The sequence below is a fragment of the Lithobates pipiens genome, unplaced genomic scaffold, assembly GCF_037356315.1.
Source record: "Lithobates pipiens isolate NorthernLeopardFrog02 unplaced genomic scaffold, aLitPip1_a1.2 Scaffold_8, whole genome shotgun sequence".
Taxonomy (NCBI): domain Eukaryota; kingdom Metazoa; phylum Chordata; class Amphibia; order Anura; family Ranidae; genus Lithobates; species Lithobates pipiens.
This window is the reverse complement of record NW_027507903.1, coordinates 481,928,754-481,943,482: the sequence shown is the minus strand read 5'-3', so window position 1 is coordinate 481,943,482 and position 14,729 is coordinate 481,928,754. Positions and strand designations below refer to the sequence as shown.

General features: G+C 43.4%; 1 protein-coding gene across 1 annotated transcript in view; it reads left to right on the top strand.

Moving 5' to 3' along the window:
* Positions 1-14,729, top strand: part of IL17RA (interleukin 17 receptor A) — a 71,800-nt gene that overhangs the window by 28,027 nt on the left and 29,044 nt on the right. Inside the window, exons 4-8 of the mRNA XM_077468873.1 lie at positions 117-241; positions 5,598-5,715; positions 5,804-5,851; positions 7,969-8,120; positions 10,153-10,233. Coding sequence (XP_077324999.1) covers positions 117-241; positions 5,598-5,715; positions 5,804-5,851; positions 7,969-8,120; positions 10,153-10,233 — 524 coding nt within the window. The remainder of the gene's footprint in view (positions 1-116; positions 242-5,597; positions 5,716-5,803; positions 5,852-7,968; positions 8,121-10,152; positions 10,234-14,729) is intronic.

Sequence of the window (14,729 nt, the reverse complement as noted above, 5' to 3'; positions counted from 1 at the left end):
TTTTTATTTTATTTTTAAATGGATAAGGTTACACTTTATGTGTATGCGCAGTTTTGATATATTTGTTATATTTTGAAGAATTCAGTGTGATTTCTGCTGTCTTTCATCTGTCACAGCCAGCATCGTGGAGCTACAAGGGGTGGAGATCAGCGTAATGAAAATCTCCACCCAAATGTCTTACTGCGTCCAATTCCAGTTCAATAACGCATTCGGCTCACAGCACAATCCAGAGGGGCAGCCGGTAAGTGAAAGAATGTTAGTGGGCTACTTTATACAAAACTGAGGAATTTTGGGATAACAAAGAGAAACCGTAGATGGGCACTCTCTAAAAAGATTTAAAAAAATAAAAAATCTGCAAATTAAAGAGAAATTAACCCAAACAGGTAAACACATAGTTAAAATGTACCTGCTAAGTATTTCTAATTGTGATGTCCCCATACGGGCAGAGGGGGATTCTACCATAAAGAACCCAGAACTGTTTAATTTCCAATGTCCTTTTACCTATGAATGCACTTTTCTACTAAAAGCCAAGTCCATGCGAAATATACACTGATCAGCCATATTATGACCACCCACTATAACTCATCATGGTATGGACTCTACTAGACCTCTGAAGGTATGCTGTGGTATCTGGCAACAAGCTGTCAAATCCTGTAAGTTGTGAGGTGGGGCCTCTAAGCCCTTGTACACATGGTCGGAGAATCCGTCGGAATGTGTCCTATCGGACCGTGTCGTCGGATAATCCGACTGTGTGTGGTATGCATCGGACTGATTCCATCGGAATATCCGTCGGACCCAATTTTCCAACATGTTGGAAATATTTCCCGACCAACTGGGCCGATCGGACATACTCCGATCATGTGTAGAGAATTTTTATCGGACCAAGTGCCACGCATGCTCAGATCAAATTCCTACATCAAAGCTATTGGCTACTAGCCTGAATATAGTCCCATCGTAACTAAATTACGTCATCATGTTCTGAAAGATCGGATTTTCGGACAAGATCCGACGGACAAAATCCGACAGGCAAAATCCTACGGATTTGGTTGTGGAAATCTCCGACCGTGTGTACAGGGGCTAAGTGTCAGACTTGTTTTTCCAGCACATATAGAGATGCTTGATTGGATTGAGATCTGGAGAATTTGGAAGGCCAAGTCAACACCTTTGAACTTAATGTTGTGTTCCTGAAACCATTTTTTAACTTAGCAAACCAGGCCACATTCTTCTATTGCTCCATGGTCCATTTTTAATGTTCAGTTACCCATTGTAGGCGCTATTAGCTGTGGACGGGTGAGCATGGGCACCCTGACTGATCCAGCTACACAGCCCCATACACCGCAAACTGTGAAGCACTGTGTGTTCTGACACCGGTATTAACTATTTCAGCTACAGTAGCTCTTCTGCTGGATAGAACAGCCCTCACTCCTTGCATGCATCAGTGAGCCTTATCTACTAAAATACCTGTCGCCGGTGTGCCAGTTTTCCTTCTTTTGACCACTTTTGGTAGGTACTGACAACTGCAGACCCAGAACAATCCCACAAGAGCCGCAGTTTTGCAGATGTTCTGACCCAGTCGTCTAATCATTACAATTTTGGCCATTGTCAAATTTGCTCAAATCCTTGCGCTTTCCCTTTTTTTTTTTTTCTGCTTTCAACACATCAACTTCAGGGACAAAATGTTCACTTGCTGCCTAATATATCCCACCCACTTTCAGATGCCACTGTAATGAGATAATCAGTGTTATTCACATTACTGGTCAGTAGACATGTGCAGAGTAAAATATTTCGTTTTCGGAATTTCGTTTTCGTCCGAAAACTTAATTTATTTAGTTACTCCCGAAATTCGTTTTTATTTATTTCGTTTTTCGTTCAAAAATTGCATTCGTCCGAAAATCCACATGAATTACAGTCGAATCTGTCTTTGAAGGCTTATGGTGTCTGTCGAATGTATAAAGAAGATTCGACGGAGCTAGTATATAGCATACTTTAGAACCCTATTAAAGTCTATGGGACTCCAACGTTCAAAATCTAAAGTGCTAATTTTAAAGGCTAATTGCAAGTTACTGTCCTAAAAAGTGTTTGGGGACCCGGGTCCTGCCCCAGGGGACATGTATCAATGCAAAAAAAAGTTTTAAAAACGGCAGTTTTTTCGGGAGCAGTGATTTTAATAATGATTAAAGTGAAACAATAAAAGTGTAATATTCCTTTAAATTTCGTAGGGGGGGGGGGTTATCTATAGTATGCCTGTGAAGGGGCACATGTTTCTGGTGCTTAGAACTGTCCCTGCAGAAAGTGTCATTTATGCAGGAAAAAAAGTCCTTTAAAATCACTCGCAGCTATTATGAATTTTCGGCTCCCGTAATACAGAGAACACTCATTGAAAGTCATTGATAAAAAAATAAATAAATAAATTTAAAAAAAAGCGTGGGGGTCCCCCAAATTCAATTACCAGGCCCTTCAGGTCTGGTATGGATATTAAGGGGAACCCTGCCTCAAATTTAAGAAAAAATTGGACGTGGGGTTCCCCCTAAATATCCATAACCAGACCCTTCAGGTCTGGTATGGATATTAAGGGGAACCCCGCGTCAAATTTAAAAAAAAATTGATGTGGGGTTCCCCCTAAAAATCCATACCAGACCCTTTATCCGAGCACGCAACCTGGCAGGCCGCAGGAAAAGAGGGGGGGACGAGAGAGCAGCCCCCCCTCCCTCCTGAACTGTACCAGGCCACATGCCCTCAACATTGGGAGGATAATTTGGGGGTCTGTGACCCCTCAAAGCACCTTGTCCCCATGTTGATGAGGACAAGGGCCTCATCCCCACAACCGTGGTCGGTGGTTGTGGAGGTCTGCGGGCTTATCAGAATCTGGAAGCCCCCTTTAACAAGGGGACCCCCAGATCCCGGCCCCCCCCCCGTTTGAAATGGTAAGGGGGTACAAAAGTACCCCTACCATTTCACAAAGAAAGTTTAAAAAATGGTTAAATAAAACAAACACACTTTTGAAAAATTCCTTTATTAAAAATAAATAAATAAAAAAAAGATTCCAGCGGCGGTAATCCACTCTTGCTATCCAGCGACGGACGGTCATCTCTCCAGCGATGGCTCATCTCATCCAGCGCAGCGAATCCATCCTTCTGTCTCCGTGGAGGAGACACTGCAGGCATTCCGGCGGCTGACGTTTCTTATATACGGAGGGCGGGGCCACCCGTCACCTGACCCCGCCTCCCTCTGACGCAAGGGGAAACCCGGGGTTCCCCGTGACGTATGGGTGACCCCGCCCCCCTCTGATGTAACGGAAACCTGCCTGTGTTACATCAGAGGGGTGCGGGGTCACCCATACGTCACAGGGAACCCCGGGTTTCCCCTTGCATCAGAGGGGGCGGGGTCAGGTGACGGGTGGCCCCGCCCTCCGTATATAAGAAACGTCAGCCGCCGGAATGCTTGCAGTGTCTTCTCCACGGAGACAGAAGAAGGATGCTGCGCTGCGCTGGATGAGATGAGCCATCACTGGAGAGATGACCGTCCGTCGCTGGATAGCAAGAGTGGATTACCGCCGCTGGAATCTTTTTTTTATTTTTTTATTTTTAATAAAGGAATTTTTCAAAAGTGTGTTTGTTTTATTTAACCATTTTTTACACTTTCTTTGTGAAATGGTAGGGGTACTTTTGTACCCCCTTACCATTTCAAACAGGGGGGGGGCGGGATCTGGGGGTCCCCTTGTTAAAGGGGGCTTCCAGATTCTGATAAGCCCCCCGCCCGCAGACCTCCACAACCACCGGCCACGGTTGTGGGGATGAGGCCCTTGTCCTCATCAACATGGGGACAAGGTGCTTTGAGGGGTCACAGACCCCCAAAGCATCCTCCCAATGAGGGCATGTGGCCTGGTACGGTTCAGGAGGGAGGGGGGGCCGCTCTCTCGTCCCCCCCTCTTTTCCTGCGGCCTGCCAGGTTGCGTGCTCGGATAAAGGGTCTGGTATGGATTTTTAGGGGAAACCCCACGTCAATTTTTTTTTTAATTTGACGCGAGGTTCCCCTTAATATCCATACCAGATCTGAAGGGTCTGGTTATGGATATTTAGGGGGAACCCCACGTCAAATTTTTTCTTAAATTTGAGGCAGGGTTCCCCTTAATATCCATACCAGACCTGAAGGGCCTGGTAATTGAATTTGGGGGACCCCCCACGCTTTTTTTATTTATTTATTTATTTATTTTTTTATCAATGACTTTCAATGAGTGTTCTCTGTATTACGGGAGCCGACAAATCATAATAGCTGCGAGTGATTTTAAAGGACTTTTTTTCCTGCATAAATGACACTTTCTGCAGGGACAGTTCTAAGCACCAGAAACATGAGCCCCTTCACAGGCATACTATGACAACCCCCCAGCTACGAAATTTAAAGGAATATTACACTTTTATTGTTTCACTTTAATCATTATTAAAATAACTGCTCCCAAAAAAACGGCCGTTTTAAAAAAAAAAATTTTGCATTGATACATGTCCCCTGGGGCAGGACTCGGGTCCCCAAACACTTTTTAGGACAGTAACTTGCGGAATCTTTTCTCTCTGTCAAATCTTTTTTCTCTGTCGAATATTTTCTCTATATAATCTTGGACTAATAGAGGTAAGGTTAGGCACATTCGACCACAGGTTCTATAGACAGATTGTTATTGTCAGAGTCACGTCGAATCTCCTATTCTATATCGAACTGTTGTAACAATGAAAACGAAAATAAAGCATTTATTTATGTCGGATCTTTCGTTTTTCGTACACACTTGGTTGAACGGAAAAAAAACGGATGGCTTTAGTCAAAACTGCTGTACTAACAGTCTGTTAGTACAGCGATCTCCCCCACTGTGCTTTTGTGTTCTGACAGTGTTTTCCAGAAAACTGAAGTTTTTTGTCGGACCGGCTGCCATACACAAGGAGTGAATGTCGGTTGTGAACCGGCCGATGTCATCCAACATTCTGCCCATGTGTATGGGGCTTAAGGCTCTGGGGTTGTAGGAGAGTTTGGTGTCTTGTGTGATGGGCAGATGGTGGGTAATTTAATTAACTAGTGGTATCTTATACCTCTCAAGGGCTACTGTGGGTAGATGTTGCACTTCACTTTGCAGGCCTGCACAACTGTCATGTTTAATATGCAGCAATAAGAAGTAAAGCTGCCCATAGATGGATCGAAAATCGGCCGCTCCAGCTAGGACTGGTCAAATTTTGATCCATTTATGGGCGTTCCCACTCGACAGAACAACAAAAATGTTGGAACCATTGCTTCAACACAGATCAGTGTTTCCTAACAGCGGAGGCGCACCGCAGTCAGAATATGGCACCTCGCTTTTCTGGATGGAGGAATCAAAGTTTTAATATATTTTTTATTTGGCCTCTGAATTTGTGGGCAGTTTAAGGTTCCCTACCTGACTTCTCAATGGTTGAATTCTTAGGAGCAGATAACAGGAATCTCACGATAGAAGAACTATGGCCCTCCTTATGTCTTACTGGGGTTTAGTGGCACATGCCCCTGATCAGCAGTTGAATGTACTGTATTTTGTGGCTGTGTCATTGTTGTATAGTAATTTGACATTTATTCCATCATTCCAGTGGCAGTTTTTCTACAACAACTTTGAAGTAATTCCAGGCAATACCTACATTGTGACCGTGCAGCACCTACCCAGACAAGGAAGAGAAAATGCCAGGGTGCAGGAAATTACTGTGCCAGGTAAGACTTGTACTCTGAGTCCTAACTCAACCCCCCCCCCCCCACCGTTGTCCCTTCCTTTTGTGACCCGGTTCTCCTCTCTTCACAGGGTGTAGTGAAGGTGACATGATGCAGACAGACACATGCTGTGATCTAGGTATGAAAGTAGTAGAGTGGACTCCTAAAACTCTAATTCCTGTCCATATAGAAAGAGATGACCTTTCAGCTGTTGGCTGCCATGGAGGGCTCCTGAACATTGGTTACTATTAACAGTTAAAGTGGACCTACTGTGAGGGCAATATAAATGACATGATACAGGCTGTCTGTGGTATTGGGACAGCCAATTTCCTTTTGCCTCTCCCTGGAACCTATTTTTATTACCTGTTGCTCCTAAATAGTAGAGCTGTTATTTTTCCATTTCCTGTAAAAGGGTGACAACACTGTTTGTTCTGCAGTCAAATTGCACAGCAGAGTTGTCACCCTGTGGACAGGGGAGTCTTGGCCCTTGTACACATGGTCAGAGATTCCGACAACCAAATCCGTCGGAGTAATTACGAGGGATTAATTCCGGTAGAGGTCCGGAAGTGATGTTGCATACACACGGTCGGACTAAGTTGTCGGAAAATCCGATTGTACATAACGTGATGCCGTTATTTCGTTACGACGGGACTACGTTCAGGCTAGTAGCCAATAGCGTTGGTCTAGGAATTTGATCTGAGCATGTGTGGCACTTTGTCCGTCAGAGTAGGCTACACATGATCGGAGTATGTCTGTCTGATAGGAGCATTTTGTCGGAAAACTTGGTCCGTCGGATATTCCGACGGAAACAGTCCGATGCAGACCACACACAGTCGGAATATCCAACAAAACGGTCCGATAGGACACATTCCGTCGGAATCTCCGACCGTGTGTACAAGGGCTTAGAGGGACATGTTTTGCAATAGACTTTGGTTGAAAGACAAGCAAATTAAAGCCCATCTCCAGCTAACATGTTTTAAGCAGTTACAGCAACCATTTTTTGTCTTTTGGAAAAAACGGTTTAACCACTAGCCGACCAGCCACCGTCGTTATATGGCGGCAGGTTGGCTCTCCTGGGAAAATCACTGTAGGTGTACGGCAGCCCTTTAAATAGCCTTAGCAGGCATGCGCCCACCACGTGACATAGGAGGTGATGCACGTGCCCTGGGGCCACGATGCACATGCCCGGCGGCTGCGATGTCCGCCGGGCACCCGCGATCGCTCCTGAGAAAGACAGGACGGGGGATCTGTCAATGCAAAACATACAGATCTCTGTTCTGTCAGGGAGAGGAGAGAGATCTGCTGTTTCTAGTGATTAGAAACAGCGATGTCTCTCTACTCCCAGTCATTACACTTCCCCCATTGTTAGAAACACCTTCCTAGGACACACTTAACCCCTTGATCGCCCCCTAGTGTTAGCCCGTTCCCTGCCAGTGACATTTATACAATAGTCGGTGGTTGTTTTTAGTTCTGATCGCTGTATAAATGTCAGTGGTCCCAAAAAAGTGTCAGAAGTGTCCGATCTGTCTGCCACAATGTCGCAACTCTGCTAGAAATCACAGATCGCCGCCATTACTAGTAAAAAAAAAAAAGCATAAATATGTCCCCTATTTTGTAGACGCTATAACTTTTGTGCAAACCAATCAATATACGCTCATTGTGATTTTATTTATTTTTCAAAAAATATGTAGAAAAATACATATTGACCTAAATTAATGAAAAATTTTGTTTTAAAAAAATAAATAAGAAATTGGGATATTTTATTATAACAAAAAAAAAGTGTTGTTGTTTTTTTTTCAAAATTGTCACTTTTTTTCCCTCTGTAACGCAAAAAATAAAAACCGCAGAGGTGATCAGATATCACCAAAAGAAAGCTCCTATTTCTGGAAAAAAAAAGGATGTCAATTTTGTTCGGGTACAGCCTTGCATGACCACGCAATTGGCAGTTAAAGTGATGCAGTGCCGTATTGCAAAAAATGGCCTGGTCATTAAGGGGGAAAACACTTCCAGGGCTAAAGTGGTTAAACCATCTGAAAGAAAGCTTATAAATTCTCCCGGCATTGTTTTATGGTTTCTCCCAAGCCTGCAATTGTCACTTTTGGATAGCTTGGCCCTTTACAGGAAGTGGAAAAACTGTATTTACTGGCGGGTCAATGGGTTATAAATCGCTATCCCTTTATCAGTTAGTCATGTTGGACCAGTGAAGACTCCTCAGTGTCAGATTTTAATAAGGTGCAATATTTTTTTTTTTTTCAGGGTTTTGTTGGTTTCCAAATATTACTATAAAGCATGAAGGGACAAACCTAACTGTAGAATTCAGCTCACGATGGAACGTCAAGGAATATGGAGTAAATGTAAAAGTCAGAGATTCATTAGAGACAGGATCTAGGCATGTCATTCTCCAAGAGGTAATCAATAAAGTAAAAACAAGTTACTGGAAGTGAACAGGTGTTGGTTAATATATACATGCTATGACCAAAAGTATTTGGACGCCTGCCTTTACATGAAATTTAATGGCATCTCAGTCTTAGCCCGTAGGGTTCTATATTGAGTTGGCTCACCCTTTACAGCTATAACGGCTTCAACTGTTCTGAGAATGATGTCCACAAGGTTTAGGAGTGTGTCTATGGGAATGTTTGACCATTCTTCCAGAAGCGCGTTTATAAGGTCAGGCACTGATGTTGGACGAGAAGGCCTGGCTCTCAGTCTCCACTCTTATTCATCCCAAAGGTGTTCTGTTGGGTTGAGGTCAGGACTCTGTGCAAGCCAGTCAAGTTCCTCCACCCCAAACTCGCTCATCCATGTCTTTATGGACTTTGCTTTACAGTCATGTTGGAATAGGAAGGGGCCATTCTCAAACTGTTCCCACTAAGCATGAAATTGTTCAAAATATTATTCTGACAGCAGGAAGACTTTCCTGCCATCATAATACACTGTTCAGTGCTTCTGGCTACAGACAGCGGCACTGACTGATCAGGAAAAAGCTGACATGATGCTTGTACACAAGTCAGTAGATTGAGTTGTGTACAACCAGCCTGGCCATACAAGGTTCGAAATTTAGCCTGTTTCTGCTGAACTTGCTGGATTCCGATCTGTGTATGGCCAGCTTAACTCTAATCCTACCACCAGCTATAACATTATATCTAACACTAACACCAGATATAACCCTAACACAAGCTATAACCCAAATTCTAACCTTGTGATAAACTCCACAATAGAGCCTGTCCTGAGGCTCCCTTTAAATGCTACACTGGGTAGGTTCCTCTGTGAGAAAGTGGACAGGAAGCTGGCTGTGTGTTTGAAGATGTCCCCAAATACAGCCACTTTATTGGGTACACCTTACTAGTAATGGGTTGGACCCCCTTTTGCTCTCAGAACTGCCTTCATTCTTCATGGCATAGATTCAACAAGGTGTTGGGTACATTCCTCAGAGATTTTGGTCTATATTGACATGATAACATCACACAGTTCCTGCAGATTTGTTGGCTGCACATCCGTGATGAGAGTCTCCTGTTCCACCACATCCCAAAGATGCTCTATTGGACTGAGATCTGGTGACTGTGGATCCCCCACACCATTACACCACCAGCTTGAACTGTTGATACAAGGCAGGATAAATCCATGCTTTCAAGTTGTTTACACCAAATTCTGACCCTACCATCTGAATGTTACAGCTGAAATCGAGACTTGTCAGACCAGGCAACATTTTTCAAATTTTTCTATTGTCCAATTTTGGTGAGCCTGTGCCAATTGTAGTCTCAGTTTCCTGTTGTTAGCTGACAGGAGTGGTACTTGGTGTGATCGTCTGCTGCTGTAGCCCATCTGCTTCAAGGTTCGATGTTTTGTGCATTCAAAGATGGTATTCTGCATACCTTGGCTGTAACAAGTAGTTATTTGTGTTACTGTTGCTTTTCTATCCTCTCTAACCACTCTGCCCATTCTCCTCTGACATCAACAAGGCATTTTTGTCCACACAAATGCTGCTCATTGGATAGTTTCTATTTTTTGGACCATTCTCTCTAAACCCTAGAGATGATTGTACGTTAAAATCCCAGTAGATCTGCAGTTTTTGAAATACTCGTCTGGCAACAACAACCATGCCACGTTCAAAGTCACTTAAATCCCCTTTCTTCCCCATTCTGATGCTCTGTTTGAGCTTCAGCAAGTTGTCTTCACCACGTCTAGATGCCTAAATGCATTGAGTTGCTGCCATGTGATTTGGCTGATTAACATTTTTTTTTTTTTTACCATTTTACCAACCAATTGAACAGGTGTACCTAATAAAGTGGCCGTTGAGCATATATTTACTGTACACATATCAGAGCATGTGGCATATTGTGATATTTTTATGCAGATGATAATGAAAAATAAAAACAGATGTTCAGCATTTTAAATGTCTATGAAATACACTAAACATAATTTTCGTTTCTCTTCCTATAGGGCCCAGCTATTCAACGCGTACAAAAAACTTTCCCTCATATTGGGGGGCACATAGATAAGGAATGCGTCTATAACATTTCGGTAATGTACCTACCTTGTTGTATATGTGTACTGTTAAGATTCAGCCCAAAAGTGATGTTCAAAATCTTGTAGGCTGAGTCATCATCTGACTTCTTTTTTTTCTTTTTTTTCTTGTTGAAACATTTTATTTTATAGATTACAATAAGTCAGTATTGTAAAAAAACAAGTTTCACAAGATGAAGTCAAATCATACAATAAAACTTCTTGTGTAAATAAGAGCTAATAAAATAACGATAAGTTATATTATATAATGAGAGATTATATAATAAATCATGTATTTTGTTAGAATATTCATATTAAAAAAAAAAAAAAAAAAAAAATATACAAAATAGAAATTAAATTACAATTATAATATCAAAAGTCGGGTATAACTATAGACGCTAAATGCTAAAAAGGGGGTAATGATTAAATAATAATATAAGGTATTATGAAACAATAATGGATTATAAACTACAATCAGGGCCAAGGTCCATCTATATGGCTTGGTATTTCCTGAAAAAGTAAGTGAACATATTTTCTACCCCTATTTGTACTATAGAGTTTTTAACCTGCCCTATATGGAAAGACTATGTTTGGTGTAGGGATTAGTGATCGATTTCCGTTGAGTGGGGGTAAGCCAGAGGAGATTTGCAGTGGAAAGGGGATCACAGTCCACTGATTCTAATGCTACCCATAAAGGTATTTATTTAGTGGCATCATATTTTGTCAATTGGGCAAATTGTGCTGCATAATAATATTTCGTAAAATCTGGTACCCCAAGTCCTTCTTTTATTTTGGGAGCATATAGAGTTTGTTTAGGTAGGCGTGGTCTAAGTTTATTCCAGATATATTGGATGGTTTTGCCTTGGAGGATGCCTAAGAAGTGTGAGGGAATTGTTATAGGAAGTACTCTGAAGAGGTAAAGAATCTTTGGGAGAATGGACATTTTGATAAGTTATCTGACCCATCCAGCTAATGACTTCTTATGTCTGCAGATCGAACAGTGAGACCTCCCTGACATAATTTCTGGCTTTGTACCTGTACACCTGGAGCTTTCGCGTTTCTGACAACCTTGTGTGTTCCAGCTTCTCCTATTACATTCTCTATAACCTAAAATAAACAATCCAGCAGGGATGGTGGAACCCCCTCATAATGGGCAAGGCAGGTGTGCAGAGCCGAAACTCAGCAGAGTCCCCAAGAGGTAGAAAGACCTGTCAGGGAGTTTAACTCTAACGCATCCACCGAACATCGAAATATCAACTTTGGGTGGCTTGGCCCTCGTTGCACATTGAAAGCTAGTTCCATCAACCTCCCTCTTTTTTGCCCTGCCAGCCATCATAATTCCAAGGAGAATGTTTATTTTTTTTTGGCCGCATCCTGTAAATGAATCCAGGATGATGGTGAATTCACCTTATGATCATCCATAAGATGTAGGCGAGGCAGCCAAATTCCATTATGATCTGCCATTGAGGAATGTCAACCTTCCAGTGCCACAGCCTTCTCTCCCCACAGTTGCTAAAAAAAAAAAGTTTTTTATCTGGTTTTGAGCTTTTAATGTTTAAACATTAAATAATGAATTGGTTAAAAAAAAATTATTTTTTAATTTAATATATATAATTCCTATTAAATGTAGCATTTATATTTATGTAGCATCTATTTTTAATGAATGGGAAAAGCTCCTTTAGTATTCAAGGTGAAAAGTCCAAAGTGCGCCCCCCTTCTCATGTGCTGTAAACTACTTCAGCAGCATAAGTTGCAGGCCCTGTTGTTTCTGCACCGCTCTTCTCATGAAGCACCTAAAGCCGACCATAGATGGTGCGATTTTCTTTCCTGCAACTTGATTCCCCAATTAGCACAGTCATTGATGGTCAGTGATGGAGGGTACCCCTCCCGCTGAGCTATTGTGTTCTCCTGGTGTTATAGCTGCTGGCAATAATTTTTTATCATTTTCTTCACACAAATAGAGCTTTCTTTTGGTGGTATTTAATCACTGCTGTGTTTTTTAGTTTTTACAAAAAAAAAATTAAAATAAATAAGACCGAAAAAAATAAAAGTTTTCTTAGTTTCTGTAATTTTTCTCCTTTACTTATGTGCGCTGATGAGGCTGCAGTGATATAGGTGGCACCTAAGTGCACTGATTAGGTGGCACTGATGAGGAAGCACTAATATACTGCACTTATGGGCACTGATGAGCAGCACTGATGAGCAGGTACTGATTGGTGGAACTTATGGGCACTGCTGTTGCTTTACTGTAATCAGGGCCATGATTCCCTGTCCTGGTGTCCGCTGCGAGCAGATGCCGCTGATGGGCTCGCCACGCACTCTGTTATTGTGAGGCGTGAAGAGCTGATTACTGGCACTTCCACATTTACATTGAACCGACTGTGATTGGACACAGATGATCACATGGTTAAAGAGCCGCATCATTGGCTCTTTACAGAGATCGGGGTCATGCCATGTTCTAGTAACACGGCGTGATCGCCACACTGTGCGCCCCCATGGGAGCGCAAAGAGAGCGGACGTTTTGGGGCGACGTCATTCCAGAACGAGAGCCGTACCGCTCCTCCGGGAGGGCAGCAAGTGGTTAATGACAAGGAAAGGTTATAAACACTTAAGATTCAAGTGAAAAACAGGCATATCAATGAATCCATAACGTCAAGCGGGATGCCTCCTGGGAATAAAGACAGCTGCAGGTGGAAGTTCCAGCTGACCAGTAGCGGGAAACACTGTGTCTCTGATCCAAGATGGAGAGCCGTGCTGTCAGGGCCAGCATGGAATCCAGGCAACTGGAAGTGATGTCAGAGTGGGCAGGGCATGTTGGAGCATGACCAGTTGCTTCTTCAAATCAAGGAGGAGAAGCGAGCGACTGGGCATGCTCCAAAACAAGCCCTGGCCACTCTGACATCACTTTTGGTCCAAGTGAGCACCTGCCCCTGGCGCTGTGGTGAGGGAGGGCGCAGCACCTCCTCACTGACCGGGAATGATTGTGATTTTTACTCCTGTCACCAAGGAGCAGCTGCCGACACTTGCTGGAGTGAGGATTAGGCGTTCTACTCCCTCCAGCCTGCAGGGAGCGATAGACAGTCGGCATAATTTCCTTCCTAACTCCACTTATCACTTGTCACTTATCACATGACTGGAGAGAGGAACGAGAAGCTGCCTTCATTCTGGAGAACTGTGAGTACACGTGGGAGAGGGACTACAGGGGTGACATCTAATGTAAGGGGACGCTCATGGGGACACTGATGTAAAGGGGGATGCCGATGGAGACACGTACATGTAAGGGGGTGCTAATTAAGTCCCTCTGATTTAAAGTGGGATGCTAATGGGGTCCCTCCTGATGTAAAGGGGAGCGCTGAAGGTGACACTCTGATGTGAAGGGGGGTGCAGATGAGGACACCTGATGTATAGGGGGACACTATTGAATTAATTTCCTCTTACCTAGATAGACATTTGTGCATTGCGGGAACATGTGCAAAGTTCCTGCTATACACAAATGTACACAGCTCTTTTACAAGTGTGCATTGGTGATGTTAATTTTCAATTGCATAACACACACCTTGCTTTTGTGCTCATTCACCTGCAACAAAAAGGTTCTTTTGTGCATCCTTCACGTGTAGGGCAACCCATTGAAATGAATGGACTGCCCTATAAGTGGTGGACAAAACCATGTACAATCCATCATATCTGCAAAGGAGTGAATGGAGCCTTTCTGCTCTGTGCACCATTAGCCCCGCCCCCTCCACCTGGGTTGGAGGCAGTTTGCCATCTTTGCCCTGGATGAGTATTTTTAACCCTTCCTTGTCATTAAAGTGTTTTATTACTGCACTTAGAAGCGCCTTCTTCACTGCTTTTGTTTTTCCTATAGAGTGTGCTTCCCTCTTCTGAAGTGCTGCTGTGGTGCATTTAATCACATTTCAAGAGCCAGTCATGTACTGTTTGTTAAAGTCTCCTTGTTATCCACAGTGCCCTATTCTCCACACGCCTTTTCTGCCAAACCTGACTGATCACTAGACAGATTGAAGGGTGCTAGGAGGGAAAGGGGGTGTCAGGATGGCTGCTTCTCCCACCTAGAGCTCAACCTGGGGGTTAAATCGCATAGCTTGATCTGACCAAGAGAAGAGTGTTAGGAGGGGGAGGAGTGGAGAAGAATAGCTGTAGCTTTTTGGCCTGAGATGAGGAGGAGACTCAAAAAAGTCTATTGTGGTCAGTAAAGTGTGTGTAGATAGCTAGATAGATTAGTGTATAAATTCAGAACTTGCATCACATAGATCAGGGGTCAGCAACCTGTGGGACGCACCCGACCCGCCACCGCTAAATGTCCGGCCCATCAGTGCACATGATGAGTTCACGTGCAGCCAGCCTGTGGAGATTTTAAACCCTTCACGCTGACCGTATGCAAATACACGGCCTTGGCTTGAAGTGGTTGTAACGGGGTGATGCATGCAGCTGCACGCATCACCCCGGTACCGTTTTTTTAGAGCCGGTGGCTGGCTTGGCATAACAGCCCCTTGCCT